At 39.6% G+C, this 15,485-nt stretch overlaps 1 protein-coding gene across 1 annotated transcript in view; it reads left to right on the forward strand.

Annotated features, from left to right (window-relative positions):
- Nucleotides 1-15,485, forward strand: part of fam172a (family with sequence similarity 172 member A) — a 269,588-nt gene that overhangs the window by 162,643 nt on the left and 91,460 nt on the right. Inside the window, 1 exon segment of the mRNA XM_007893065.2 lies at nt 10,448-10,532. Within this exon segment, the coding sequence (XP_007891256.2) occupies nt 10,448-10,532 (85 nt within the window).

Consider the following 15,485-nt stretch of genomic DNA (forward strand, 5'->3'; position numbering starts at 1 on the left):
TACCTACGGAAATTTCCCTGTGCTTGGGATGGAATATGCATTCTGAATCTCTTGAGGAATTCACCCTGTTTACCTAATTCCTGAGAGTAATAGGCACAAGTTGGCAAGAGCCATGCCTATGGCCTCCAGAGTATGCTTTGAGGCACTGTTGGATTTATTGATGAGAGCACTGTCTAGCAAACTTCCTACTGCTTGTCCACCTAGTACAACTCTACCCATTAGGTTTTGAGCTCGCAGAACAAATCGGAACTGAGTGGGAAGGATCCTTGTAACAGTTCCTTGGAGCTTTGTCTCACTCAGAAACTGGATTACCAAGTCCACCACAGAGGATTGACTCAATTCCGACATTCTGTTGCCAAGTACGCTACCTTGGAGCCAGTTCAGCTCCAAGGGGTCCCTACTTACTTCCCCTTTCCCCCCAGGAGAAAAGTCACCAGTATGCTGGATGCAACAAATATAGTGCTTCAGCATCAAAAAAAAATTTAGAAAGTGATACAACTAAAAGTTTTAATTCCAATTACAATAGTGATCAAGACATTGGCCCAAGCACCAATATATATTGATGGACCCAACCACAGTTTGTTATCTTTTCTGCTTAATTTTTTTTCTCACACATATTGGGTTTTCCAACGCCATGCACCGTTCCCTAAGAGGATGAACAAATAGGTCATCTGTTTTTAAGTATCTGCCAGTTCAAATTTGAACTCGCCTTTAGGGGGTATGTGAAAACCATGTCAGTTCACAGTTCACTATACTTCAATTTCCCCTCATTGCCTGCCTGAGAAAAAGTACATGGCCATTGCTAAGCACCCGCCCAGAGAGTCTGATGGGGATTGAAAACCTTGTGGGTGTCACAGGAGAGTAACCATGTTCTACCACTCTGTGGCACTGTGCATCAAAATGCCAACATGGTGCAACACCCTGCCACCCAACTTTTAATATACTGAGTAGCAACAGATTGCAGTAATTCAAACTGTTACCTATTTAAGGTTAGATTTACTATTATTTATTAAAGTATTAAGACGTTGGCTATAATTTCTGTTTATTATATCTAGGGATAATATTCTTCCTTATACATTTCCTTGTAAAAGGTCACAAATTCTTCATAGACCCGGTGAAAATTCTGTTTTGATATAAATTAGTGGTAGCTTTTAAAAAAGGTAAATCAAATTGGTAACATGCTAAGTCTTCTTGTCATTATTTCTGTTCTCCTTAAAGCAAACATGCAAGTATGTAAGCGTAATAATTAAATTTTCCATTACAAGGGCACCTATTGTATAGTAAAGATAATCCATCAATTGTGCTATTTGATTGTAAATCAAAAACATGAAAAAACACAGTGGTGCCTAAATAATATTTGCAACGTGTGTAAAATGTGTATGAAATAGTTTGGTCTGATTTTTTACTAATACTGTACATAAAATAATTGGCTTATTTCTTATATATGAATTCTAATCACAAATTGCCCCCGGTACTTACTAATTGCTCCCATTGTCCTGGGACCCATTCACATATATAGCTTGTATCTTGGTTAGATAAAATATCTTTAATTTATCATAGTAGCCTATTTTTAGAAGCTCAAGAAGACACGCTTTTTGGCATACAGCAGTAGCTGTGATGAATGATTAGACATTAAGTCAGCCATTTCCATATCTTGACACTATGTTCCACAATGCCTTTAACTTGCAGACAATTAAACTACTTTAAGGAGAAAAAGACTTCTTAAATGTGAAGTAATCGAGCATAATCTTTTAGCCTTTATGATAAAATATTCAATCATTTCTGAAAATAATTACTGCTTTTATTTCAAATGGGTGCCATATCTAATAATATTTTAGATGTACAATTTCCAAGTTTTGCTATCTTCATTTAAAGCACTTCACTTTTCTAAATCCATCTGTCAATACAGCTTTGCATTGATAATTCCTGAGTATATTACATGGATAAAAGCTCATCATTGAAAATGACAGTCCATTGTCAAAGTTTTTAAATTGTATGAAGGTTTGTAAAATATGCAAAAATAAGTATTAATAGTCTAATTATTGTATTAAAAAACTGACATTTGGAACACTACAGGACAGCCTGTTTGTTTTCACATTATTGCACACAGTTCAATAGTTTCATTGATCTACTGTTTCTCACTAAAATCTGCCATGCTTTGTGAACTTCACTTTCTAATCCCATACAGCCACCATGCCTTTATGTTTTTTTCTGCTCTCCCTCGTCCCAGAACAGTAGGGTTGCCTTGACAAATCTATTCAAAAGCCATTCTTCAGCCTTTATTGGTGGGGACTGGAGCCTTTGAAATTCTTCTACTTACTGCACCACAGCTGACATCTTCTTCTAGACAGAATGAATTAAAGAAATACAATAAGACACTTGATCTATCAGTAAAGGATCTTTCCACAGTAGGGATGGATTCCATAGTAGCAGCCAGGGCAGTAAGAATCTAAAAATGCAGATTATGTATTTGTTTGTCAAAAGAGCAAAATGTATTTGTTCCTATACTTGGTTGTTTTAAAATGGCAAATGAACAAAAACATTTTTATCTTTTAGCCAAAACACTGCTTTTGTATTTGGAACTATTCCGTAGAAAATTAGCAGATTACATGACATTTTAATAGTGAAAGCATGCAGAGATTCAGCTGATCTGGAACATGGGTATTAGAAATGCAGATTATAGTGAAAATGACTGGAATGTGTAAAACACCATATTAGCTTGCAGGGTTATCCTTTAATGTGCCAATCCTTGAGCATTCAAACAAGCATGCGTAATATTAGATGCTCTTTTAAAGATGATATTGCAGTATATTCTACTGACTTCCCATTATAACTTAGAAAGTGCCTTTTTATGTCAAAATGTCTTTACATTAATTATTATTAAGTATAGTGTATTTTTATAGGCTTTTGTACACAGCAAGGACGTCTTGAGACAATTAATCTGGAGGATTTTTAGCCATGATACATTTTTGAATGTTGTAGTTTTTAATATCCACCTGAAGGACAAGCTGCAGGTCCGCTGTTTAACATCTCATCCAAAGGATGGCACCTAAGATAATTTGGCATATTGGATTGACAGCTTGGACTATGAGCTCAAGTTCTGACATGGAGCTTGAACTCACAACCTTTTGACCCAGCGGCAAGAAAGCTACCAACTAAACTAAGCTGATAATTGGTTTGCATTATAGTGTACAACTTTGTTACAATCATCAGCTTTTATTGTACTGAAAAGTTATAACAAAATACAGAGTGCGTGTTATCACAGATTACAAACTTCTGTATTTAATTATAAATCAGTTTTCGATTAAACTTAATCCTTATCCCATTTTTGTCCTTAATTATCAAGTCACTTCCTTAATCCATCACCAGTAATTTTGTTCCTACTAAGGTCCACTCCAGAGGACTTTATTTAGTAATGTGAACTACACTACCCAAATATCACTACTACAACCGTTTTGCATTCATTGAAAGTCTCCAGCACTGACAAAAGTGTTATCTAGTTTTGTTAAGGATAATGAAGCAATAAGATAACTTCCTATTTATACTTTAGTGTTTGCATCCTGTGACCACATTGCTTAAGTCAGGGCAGCATTGTATTTGAACTTTTTTATTCAATGTATTAGAATGATTCAATTTTGCTGTAATGTACATGCTTAGTGCATTAAAATAGTGATGCATCTTTAAAGATAGGCAGTTTTCTTTTCTCAATGTAGGAAAAGTTGCACTATGCCTTTTCATGAATGCTCTGACAGAGGATCCAGCAGAGACCAAAAAGATTGTGCAGAATTCTTAATTTCAGTCTCAAATTGTAAGAGGCTTAGCTTACAGGCTAAGACTAGGTAGAAAGGTAGGCCCAATGTACTTTCACGTACTTACCAATGTTCAATCTTTTTTTCAAGAAAAAAAACTTTTATTTTTAAAGTACTAACGTTTAATATTTCACTGGCTAAAAATTATTTTGATGAAATGTTATTTGTGGACTACATTTGGGCATGTGATAACCCAAAATAGAACATTTCGGAGCCTATCTAAATCCTTGCTTAGCTTAAAAACATTCAAACTTAGCAAATTCTCCAAACGTACTAAACGAGCCAAATTTCAATTTAGAAGGTAAATATACAGTACAGTTTCACGCACAAAATATGGTTTCGCCCATAAAATATACAGGCAATTCACTTTACAGCATATTCTGTGAAGCGTTTTGAGACGTCTAGAAGACGTGAAAAGCGCCATATCAAATGCAAGGATTATTATTATTTGTATCGCGCATTTCACGTCGGGGGGACGTCCCAAGGCACTGTATTATTATTATTACTGTCATTACAAGATTTCACTAAACAGATCTCTTTGTTATAAAACATGAAACAAATTCATTCTTACAGGAATAGTTGTTTCATCCCTTTAAACAATGATGAATATATAATTTAAAAATGGTTATTGAATTCTTGAGGGATACAAAACTCTGGTCATACTTCAAGAAAGAATATTTCTTTTTTGCAACTTGTTCAGAGATTGTAATTTGATCAGAATGGTTTAAGCTATTTGTATGGATACTATTTGCCACACCATTTCAATGCATCAGAAGTAAGCTTGTTGCATTATTGACTAAGTTTAAGAATTACAATTTGGTGCTTGTTCTCAGTCAGTGCAATGTGCATAGTGGATCAAGAGAGAATATACTTTTTAAAAAAAATGCAAAAGGGACAGAAGCAGTTTGGGACGCTTTGGGACATCCTCCCAATGTGAAAGCACTTTGAGACGTCCTCACGACGTGAAAGGCGCTCTATAAGTGTAATTTTGTTGTTGTGAAGAACAAATGCAGAGATAAAAGTGAAAGTAAATCACCTCAGTATAAAAAGAACGTAAAGGTACACTGAAGATTGAAACTCAAAATGAAAAGGATTATGTAATGTGTATTACTTTCCAAATCTTTTGATACTTGCACGAAAATAATTATTATATCATCCATCATATTAACTCCACCCAACAAGATTTCATAGGTCAATACTTTGTACATTTTTAACTGGCATGAAATAATTTAAAAAACATTATGACTATGTTTCCTGGTAAATTGAAGAGGAAATCCCTGTATAATAATAATAATAATCCTTGCATTTGATATAGCACTGTTGACATCTTTTAGAAGTCTCAAAGCGCTTCACAGACTATACTGTAAAGTGAATTGACTGTGTATTTGTGGACGAAACACGGCACCAATTGCACACAGCAGTGTCCCTGTCGTGGATTGTGTGACCAAATTATTATTGGATTGTTTTGAAGGATTATTTGCCCCAGAAAAACGATTACCAATCGACTAACAACCAGGTTCCTACTTACTGCTAGGTAAACAGAGGTGTGTGGAGTAAGAAAACCTGCCCAACATTTTGCTCTGCCGGGAATAGAACCCAGGTCTCTCACTTGCGAAGCAGGTGCTCTAACCACTGAGCTACAGGACTCCACAAATTAGTGTTAATCCTTCACTAAGGCGCTTCTGTGAGTTTGTCGGCGAGTTCTTTTCTACAAATTCCAGAATATTCAAATTTCTCAGTCCCTCTGTTTCTGATCACAATTTTTTTTAAGTGCTGGCATAATTTTATATGCTAAGGCAACCAGCCTCAATGACTGTTCTAGATGCTCTTGCTGCAGGCTTTCCAAACTGCATCTAATAATCTTGTGCATAATATTTCATTTTAGCTTGGTTTCTAAGAGAACTAAGAAATATGAACCTACAGTGAGAGGAAGGTTCTTCACTGACAGTCTCAGTGATTGTGACGGCTCTGTTAGCTGCAGCTTGCTTCCTTTTTCCTTGTCTGCAAGTACAAAGAAAAGAGAAAGCAAAGGAGTGAGTGAGAGTTTAGACAGAAAATACGAGAAAGATATGGAAATTAGACAGAAAAGGCAGATCCAAAAGAAAACGTACAAGACAAAGAGCAATCATTTACTTTAAATCACACTAAATAATACTGAAGCAGTTTAAAAAAATAATATCAAAACAATAACGACATACATAATGTTTGTACTTATTAAAGTTTCTTTCTCAATATTGTAATCCTCAAAAAAACTCTACCCAAAATGTGCGATTCAGTAATAATAAAGAAAATGTGCAACATGTCAATCCGCCACAAAAAAGAAAGTCATATTAACATTTTGGGTTTGACCCATAAGAACTGACTCCACCATTTTATATTCCCTTCTCTTTTTGGACTACAGCAATATGCATGCAGTGCCCCATTCTGATCAAAGATTGTATGTACTGAGTATCTCATTGCTCATTCTCATTCACTAATGTTGTATCAATCAAGGCGATAGTAAATCCTGTATTCAGGATTTGAATGCTACTTTTTCTGTCAGTCTAAATAACTGGACATGTGGGAATTAGTTGATCTTGGTATCGGAGTTGAGTCAGGGTTAAAATGGATTATGGGCAGGTTTTTCTCTCAAGGGATATCATTTCTCTAGAGTGAAATAAGCACAACTCAAGGTAAGATATTGAAAGGGAAGCCTCCTTCTCCCTACCTAAACATAGGGAAAGGGTCTATTTGCACCTTTTACTTATTTACTTACAGTAGTCCAAGCTTCTCCAGATACTATTTGATGGAAAGATCCTCTTCTGTGAGCAAATGCATGAGTTGCTGGAGGGTTTTAAATACCCATTGCAAAGTGCTTTGGATACCGCCCAACATGATACTTGGGGGTGGATCCAATCTCCATGTGAGTTTGCCATGTCTACAGGCCAAAGAGGGTCAGCAGCCCTTAAATAGTTTTTGTTGTGGTGCTAAGGTTCTGTGCTGAGATCACAGACACTATGGCTGTGGTTCAATCATCATAGAAGTTCAAAAATAATCTTTCCGCAGGCTCCAACCTGCCTTGATTGCCCAGTGGTGTAAATTGTATAACTGTAGATCCTGTCTGATTTAATAGGAATCATAGAAGACTATAAGAAGTCAGGCATGTTAAGTACAGTATAAACAAATCTTTTTTATTTCATCTTTTTACCTTCTATTTGATCTTTTATTCTTCTTTATTTTGCATTTGCCAAACACCCCTAAAAGCTCCATCACCAGTCGGTATGTTTTACCTGAGAATGATTACTCTGTTACGTTTGTTTTCAGGCTTTAACCCACGTGATATCTCCTGCTCTTTACTCAGTAAATTATTATTCTTTTTCTTTGTTTTAAATTCCTTATTTTTACAATTCAGTGTTTGACTCCTGCTGGTTTTAAAGTTTATTGTTCTTAGGTTCAATTCCCAGCAGTAAGAAAATTCACGCTGTAGCCCTGAAGCTTCCTACCAGCATCACAGAGGAAGCACAGCCTCCCTTAGGTCTGTTATTGTGTACACTGTAGGCAACGAGGCTTCAGCATTAACAATGGAGCAAGACCAACTGTGACTCAATGGAGAACGCACCAGTTCTTGTCAGGTCTATGGAATTGAGAAGTTTCATGATTTGCTCTAGTCACTGAATGCCTTACCAGCTTTGATTACATTGCATAGCATTTCAACTTAACTTGGTCACACCAAAGAAAGGGATTTTTCATATGAAATTGAATGATGTATTTCTTGGAAAAGGCAAAAGCAAAGATTTTTAAAAATGTAGAGATTTCTAAAGATGCTGCCATTAAAGTCAATAGGCTGATCATGCATCATGAAATCAGGGTTTACAAATAGAAATGTAAGATGATTTTCTGTATTCAAAGTGATTCACTAAACTAAAAAATATTTTAGGTGAACACTGGGCTTAGCTGTTTCTTTTAACTTTTACCATTTGCTGAAATGTCTTGAATAAGCCAGGTTCTAACCAGATTCTCAGTTTATCAGCGATTGCTCTGTAAGAGCCCTTCACACCTCAATCAAAGAATTATATAGTGTATGAATTATTATCATTACACAAGGTATTATTACAGCGACTTTGAAATAAGGATACTGATTTAGGAGAATTGTGCATCATTGCATAGTAGTTTAATATGATGTTTTATTTAGCAGATAGGATTCCAATATGGACAACCATTTCTGCTCAGCATATTACCGTAATTTATACATTACATTCAACACTAGAACAAACAAAGAAAAAGAAACATGTTCTCATTTTCTAACCTTGTTCTCTAAGATTCTGNTTTTTTTAGTAAATTATTTTATCTCACTTTGCTTATTCTAATTCTTCCTGTTATTTTACTAATACTACGCAAGTGAGTGAGAAGGCAAAAGTGAAATGCCAAGCAAGGAAAAGGGGTTAGGGGCGTAGCGACTGAAGGCTTGATCACCAATGATCCAGTCAGTAAAAGACAAGATGACAGTTTCTTGTTTTTCCTTCCTCCCTGTGGGGAAGGTGTCTGGCATCTGCTAGGCATCTATCCTTAATAGCACAGCTAAGAACAGGAAGTCATCATATGAGGAATTGTGGGCATGCATCTGTATCCTACTACGTACTGTGTGACACTCTGACTTCAAGCAGCATCACCGTTGAAAATGCCCTTTTTTGTAAACTGATATAATTCAACTCACAATTATACCAATATTTAGAATACAGAATATTACAATTCAGGAAGTTTGCAGGAATTTTACTGCTCATTTTTTTCTTAAAAACATATTTGTGTCCAAATGTCCCTTCATATATATAGTTTTAAATGATGTAACATCAGATGCTGACAAAAGAAAATACTTCTACAAATGAAAAACTTCCCATTATGTCAGTTGTTTTAAAATAACTCATTAGATTGTACAAGAGTCATCTTGGATTAAAATTACATCCCTTATACAGCACATTAGGATCAGCCCGTGACCACCAACTATCCTGACACCTGAACACATTTGACAGATAAATTGCAAAGTGTAGTCTGACCCTAATTACTAAATTCTGACCCAGGCCAATTCTAAAGAACTTTTAAACCTAGTTGCACATGTGCAGAGCTCTCCACAGCTCCAGCAATAGTGATTTGGAGCTGGTAAGTGTATATTTAGCTTCCTGCTGCAAATCACTCTTCTGTTGGAAAGATACACTTTTGCTGGTGGTGGTGCTAGCAGATTCCCATTATGTCCAGCAGTTTTAGTCATTACCAAGAAAAAAAACATATGTGATGGATATTTCTTAGAAATCATCACACCTGTTTTATATTGGAAGTATTATTTATGTCAAGTTAATAGCTTTCCATAGAATCTGAATCTATGGCCCTTTCTACAGCAGGATTATAATATATTTAACACCTAGACACTAGGCTGTCCATCTTGCTAAATTCATTTCTTTATTCTGAATTATGATTACCAGACTAGTAAAATAATGAGCTCATGATTGCAACATGATCCCAGTGGGTGGCCAGAATGCAGAAAACATTTACTTTGAGACCCAAACACAGATACTAATACAAAACAGACTCAAAAAGTTTCCACACAATTTTAAATTCCAAATTCCCCACTCTCAGTATTATGATGTCTCAATTACTAATCTCAGAAGCCCGGAATTTAGCATGGGGGCAAATAATATAGTTGCAACTGCAAGTAAAGGTGATTGGAACAATATCTTTCTGACAAGGCATTTTAATGAGGAATAGATTGTTGTCTAATTTTCCAATGACTTGAATATTGCATCATGTCACAATTTTATAAGGTTATGTTATCTAATTTTCAAATAATCTTGTATTCAGTATCACACCAGGAAAATTCTCAAATTAGGCAATTAAACTCAGACACAAACAGAAAACTTTGGAAGGTGTTGACTTGTGGTGATGCTATCAAACCATATTCAGGTGTTGCTTTTCAGTGCCTCTCGGTTTACTTCCTGAAACTATAAGATTCTAAATCTTTTTATCTTTCTGTGAATAGTTCTGAGTGCATTGTCAAACTGGGATCATTACTTAAGGCAGATAAATATGTGTGTTGATAACTGATCCTACTGAGTTGATCCCATTAAAATAGTTTCTGTGAAATTTAAAGTACTGTGCATCAATTACTCTATAAATAAATTTAGAGAATCAGTTCTGATTTATGATAATGTCATTGTATGAAGATAAATCAGAATTGTTTTGGGATCAATTTTAATTTGTAAATTCTGTTTTGCTTTATCTAATAACCGTGTTCTGGATTAAATCCAGATTTTATTTTGTAATATTGTCCTTTGAATATTTTATCCCCGACTTAGTCTGGATCTATTATATTTATGTGTTTCTGCTGGCCTCTGTTTTTGTTGTTTGTTGTTAAATTTTTCTTTTTGTACATGAAAGAGCAATGCATATATATGTGCATTGCTCAGAAATTGTCTATGCATCAATAAATTCTGGAAAAAACAATAAAAAGTATTTACTGATTTACAGCTGTTCAAATCACTTCCTGATAGGAAATCTCTAATTAAAAAAACCCAAGAAATGTCTTAATTTCAGGATGGAAAAAAATATTGGTTAGTTAAGTATTCAAACTCTTAACTGGGTCTAAAAGTACATCTATTTTTATTTTCCAGCACTGTCGTAATTGGGTGTCAAGCTCTGAACCTTTGGACGCACCAGTAGAATCCATGTTACCAGACTGTCCACGAGTCTCTGCAGGTAAATAAAGATACAGTGAACAGATATGTTGCCTACTTGAAGGGGAAGTCTATTGTGTTGACTTGTACAAAGTATTAGATGCTTGTTGATACCCATTTAATCTGTACCCCTTCAGGAGAGGAGGGTAGAAACAAGATAGATAAGTATTTTAAAATACGTTTAGATATTCAGGGTTTCTGACAAAAGTTGAAAAAGAATTGTATGTCACTTGTGAGGTCTTATGTTGAATAGAAGGATATTGTATGTGCTGAAGAGGGTTTGAAAAAGAGGGAGAATGGTAATTCTGAGACAGAGCTCTTAAATTATGTGGATTGACAGATAGTTGAACATGTCATCAGTCAAAATTAGATTGATAGAGATTATAATTGAAGGAGGTTAAAATAATGAGCAGAAAACTTGTATAGATATAGAAAAGCTATTTGTAGAGTCAAACTGTGAGCTGAGTAGTGGAGGATGCATAGGTGTAAAATAAACCATAACAATTTACATACAGTAGTCATGAGATTCTCTCAAAGTTCTTCACACAGCTGATTTGGAGTCTAATTGGCCAGTGTGTGGGGGTGGGGGGAGAGAGATGGTAGTCAAAAAGAGGTATTAAGGCAGGTTTTGAAGGCAGGGAGAGAGGTGGTAAAACAGAGGGATGTTCCAGAGAGTATTTGAAGGTTCATCCACTAATGGTGGGATGGATCGGGCGAGCAACATGAAGCAGATCAGGGTATGCTGGACAGATGGAGCGGCCTAGGGAGTAAGATAAACATTCCTCAAGTGAGTAGATATTGCTGTCATCTTTCTGCCCACAACTCGGACATGCATCCCTTCCCATTGAGCGATGGTTCCACTAGTTGGAGGTGTGGAGCTTGAGCTGCTTGCCTCTGTAAACCAATCAAGGTGGATTCCAAACCCTGAATATACAAACAAGTGTTCGCAAACCCAAACTCCGGGTAACACCTTCCAGCAGCTGTCCCAACCCCAAGCTTCAGAATTTCCTCATCACTAAAATGACGGACATCTGCTATCAGCATAGTGAGAAGACCTTTAAAGTGACAGTTTGTGATATGCCATCTTAGGGGATGCATAGAAGTAAAATAAAAAACAATTTACATAGTGCTTTCCACGACATGAGATTGTCTCAGAGTTCTTCACACAGTTGACTGGGAGCCTAATCAAGAGGGGGACGTTGATGTTCTTGAGGTAGAAGCCCAATGCCGCACACCAATCTTACTCAGCACAAGCTGCTTAATCCAAGTCCTCATTTGAGGAGCTTTGGCAAATAGCCGTGTCTGCTGTGAAGCCGCCTCTGGCTCCAGGGTGCTCAGCGACACATCAGTGTAGAACGGAGCCCTCCCTCCCTGCAGCCGCTTATGCAAAGGGGAACATTGTCTGCAGTGGACAGAAAGCCACATAGTGGAGATGTAGGAATTGGTGAATATTTGTATGTTTTGTTTTGATAACTTTTGAGATCAGGAAGTATTTGTTCAGAACTTTTCTTTAGAAAATTGAAATGGTGGGACCCAGTTCATGATAGGATAAATTGTATATGGTCTGTGGAAAGAGGGAATGTATTAGGCGTTTTTTGTTGTGTGCTTTTTTTATAATTATATTCTTAATAGCCAGTCGAGTGGACTAATCTTACTCAGCACAAGCTGGGTAAAATTAGCATTTTGCCCCCCCAAATCCTCCCCCACCTTCATCTCTGACATCTCCACCCTTCTAGCTTCCCTCTGCCTCTGCTCCGACCGCCTCATCATCCTACAACAACAACAACAAAATTATATTTATAGAGCACCTTTCATGTCGGGAGGACGTCCCAAAGCGCTGAAATCCTAGGCGACTTCAACCTCCACTTCACCCCCCACCCTTGCTCCACCTCCTCAGATTTCTCCTCTCTCCTCTCCTCTCTCAACTTCTCCCTCCACATCCACTCTGCTACCCACGTTCACGGCCACCCGCTCGACTTGGTGATCACCCGGGGCCTCAGCGTCTCGGATGTCACCATCACCGACAAGGCCATCTCTGACCATCATTTTATCTCCTTCAACTCTATATCCCTCTCCCCACTGCCTCCAAACCTACCACCATCTTCTACTGCCCGTGGAAGAAGATCTCCCCGCAAGCCCTGGAATCCTCCTCCCCCTCTGGCCCATCTCCCGCACCAACCCACCTTCTGCGCTTACTCCTCCACAACACCGTCTCCACCCGGAGGAAGCCCTTGCCCCCCTTACCTCCCGAACTGCCTCCTATTCCCAATCCTCACCCTGGTTCAACAGCGACCTCCGCTCGCTCAAGCGCCAGGTGGGGGCTGCCGAACGCACTTGGCTCAAATCCAGCCTAACGGTCGACTGACACACCTGGTTGGAGACATCAAAAACCTACCGCTCCGCTCTCGCCTCGGCCACATCATCCAGGTTAATCCTGGAGGCGGAGGGCAACTCCAGGCTCCTGTTCTCCACCGCCAACCAGCTCCTCCGCCTTCCCCGCCACGCCTCGCAGATTCTTTCCTCCGACTCCCACTGCGAGGAAATGCTGGACTTCCTCAAATCCAAAATCAAGGGAACCCACTCAGCTGCCACTGCCCTCCCAACATCCATCCCTCCCTACCCCCCCTCCAGACTCCAACCACTACCCATCCCTCCTTCCACACCTTTGAACCTGTCACCCCCTCCTCTGTCATCACCACCATATCCTCCATGAAGCTCACCACCTGGTCACTGGACCCCATCTCCACCCCTCTCCTTAAATCCCAGCTCCACCTCCCTGCCCCACTACTCGCCGACATCCTCAACCTCTCCCTGTCATCTGGCACTGTTCCTTCTCCCCTCAAAACAGCCACTATCACCCCCACCTTGAAGAAACCTTCCCTCGACCCATCACAGCTATCCAGCTACCAGCCCATCTCCCACCTCCCTTTTCTGCCTAAGGTCCTCGAGGGATCCGTTAACTCCCAGCTTCGCTCTTTCCTCTCCTCCCACTCCCTCCATGAACTCCTCCAATCGGGTTTCCGTGCTGCTCTAGTCAAGGTCACAAATGACATCCTGACCATGTGTGATCAGGGCTTCTTCTGTCTCCTCGTCCTCCTCGACCTCGCCACCGCCTTTGATACTGTGGACCACTCAATCCTCCTCCGCCGCCTCTCCTCCCACCTCAACTTTCAAGGTTCTGTCCTTGACTGGTTCAGGTCCTATCTTTCACACCGCCTCCACTTTGTCTCTGCAAACGGCTTCTCCTCCAGCCCCCGCTCCGTCTCATGCGGACTCTGTCCTCGGTCTCCTCCTCTTCACCCTCTACATGCTCCCCCTTGGTGACATCATTGGCAGACATGGGGTAAATTTACCCATGTATACGGATGACACCCAACTCTATCTCTCTGCCTCCACCCTCAACTCCAGGTCTACTGACCGATATCAAGTTTTGGACCAGGGACAACTTTCTCCAACTGAATGTCAGCAAGACCGAGGCCCTCCAGCGCCTCCGCAACTCGGACGCTGGCAGTATCAGCATCCATGGCTGCACACTCAACCTCACTAAGCCAGTCGGGAACCTGTCTTGTTTGATTCCGAACTGTCCTTTCTCTCCCCCATCCGCGCCATGACCTGCACTGCCTACCACCACCTTTGCAACATTGCCAGATTCCCGCACTGCCTCACCCCTTAGGCTGCCGAAACCCTTACCCATGCATTCATCACCTTAAGGCTTGATTATGGAAACTCCCTACTCATCAATCTCCCAACTCTTCCCTTCACAAGCTGCAGATCATCCAAAACGCTGCAGTTCGTGTACTCTCGCACATCAGGCTCTGCGACCCCATCAGCCCCACCCTCGCCCGACTCCACTGGCTCCCCATCCCTCAGAGGATCGAATTCAAGATCCTCATCATCACTTTCAAGACGATCCATGGCCTTGCCCCCTCTTACCTTTCTGACCTGCTGACTCCCTACCAACCTGCCCGCTCCCTCAGTTCAGTGGGCTCTGGCCTGCTCCATGTCTCCTGCCCGACCCGCCCTACCATCGGTGGCCGAGCTTTCAGTCTCTCTGCCCCCGCACTCTGGAACTCCATCCCATGGTCCCTTCGCCTCAGTTCCTCCCTTGCCTCCTTCAAGGCCGGTCTCAAGACCCTCCTCTTCGATCATGCCTTCAGTCACCCTCTCACCTCTCTGCCTTCCCTCATCCCTACCCCACCCCTCCCCCATGCTCGGGTCCTGACCCCTGACTGTCCAGCGACTTGGGATGTCCTCCAGATGTGAAAGGCGCTCTATAAATATAATTTGGTTGTTGTTGTTGTTAATGACCTGCAGCTCTCCTTTCTCTGTGTGGCTCTTGGGTCGCAGGTAGAAAACAGACAATTCCTCAACATCAGAGCAGGTGGTGTTGGCCCTCTGCCAAATTATTCTTTGGTGAGGGGAATACACTTATCACTGTAAGATCCATCCATGATTGATTCATGATTACACCAACCAAGCTGGATTGTCAGTAGGTGTTGAAGAGAATAGAATTCTTTGCTCCTCTTTTATACATTTGGCTAATTTACCAATAAATCAATTTTCATCTTACAATATTTTGAACTATATTAAGTGACGTGAGTTGCTTGATCGACAGGATGCACATTAACTAATGCACAGTATTTCAGGAGACATTTCAGGGGAAATTTGTACAACACAGAGCATAGATACAACAGTCAGAACAGAGTGAAATAAATGGAAACTGCTTGATGCAAATGGACAACATTTGAGCCAAAGTTAGCCTTTTTTTTAAAAAAACGTGAAAACAAGGGTAACAAGACTGTGAAACTTGAGAGAAACATGCATTTTCATCTACTGGTGTCTGAGATGGTTTTTCAATTTAACTTTTAAGATTATGAACAGCAACAAAAAAAGAAAATTCTGAGGTGTTTGTAGAATGTTGTTGAAATGCTTATAAATACTTGATAGCGCTGTATATCTATGCTGCAGCACTAAT

The sequence above is a fragment of the Callorhinchus milii genome, unplaced genomic scaffold, assembly GCF_018977255.1.
Source record: "Callorhinchus milii isolate IMCB2004 unplaced genomic scaffold, IMCB_Cmil_1.0 Scaffold1, whole genome shotgun sequence".
In the NCBI taxonomy this organism is placed as follows: Eukaryota; Metazoa; Chordata; class Chondrichthyes; order Chimaeriformes; family Callorhinchidae; genus Callorhinchus; species Callorhinchus milii.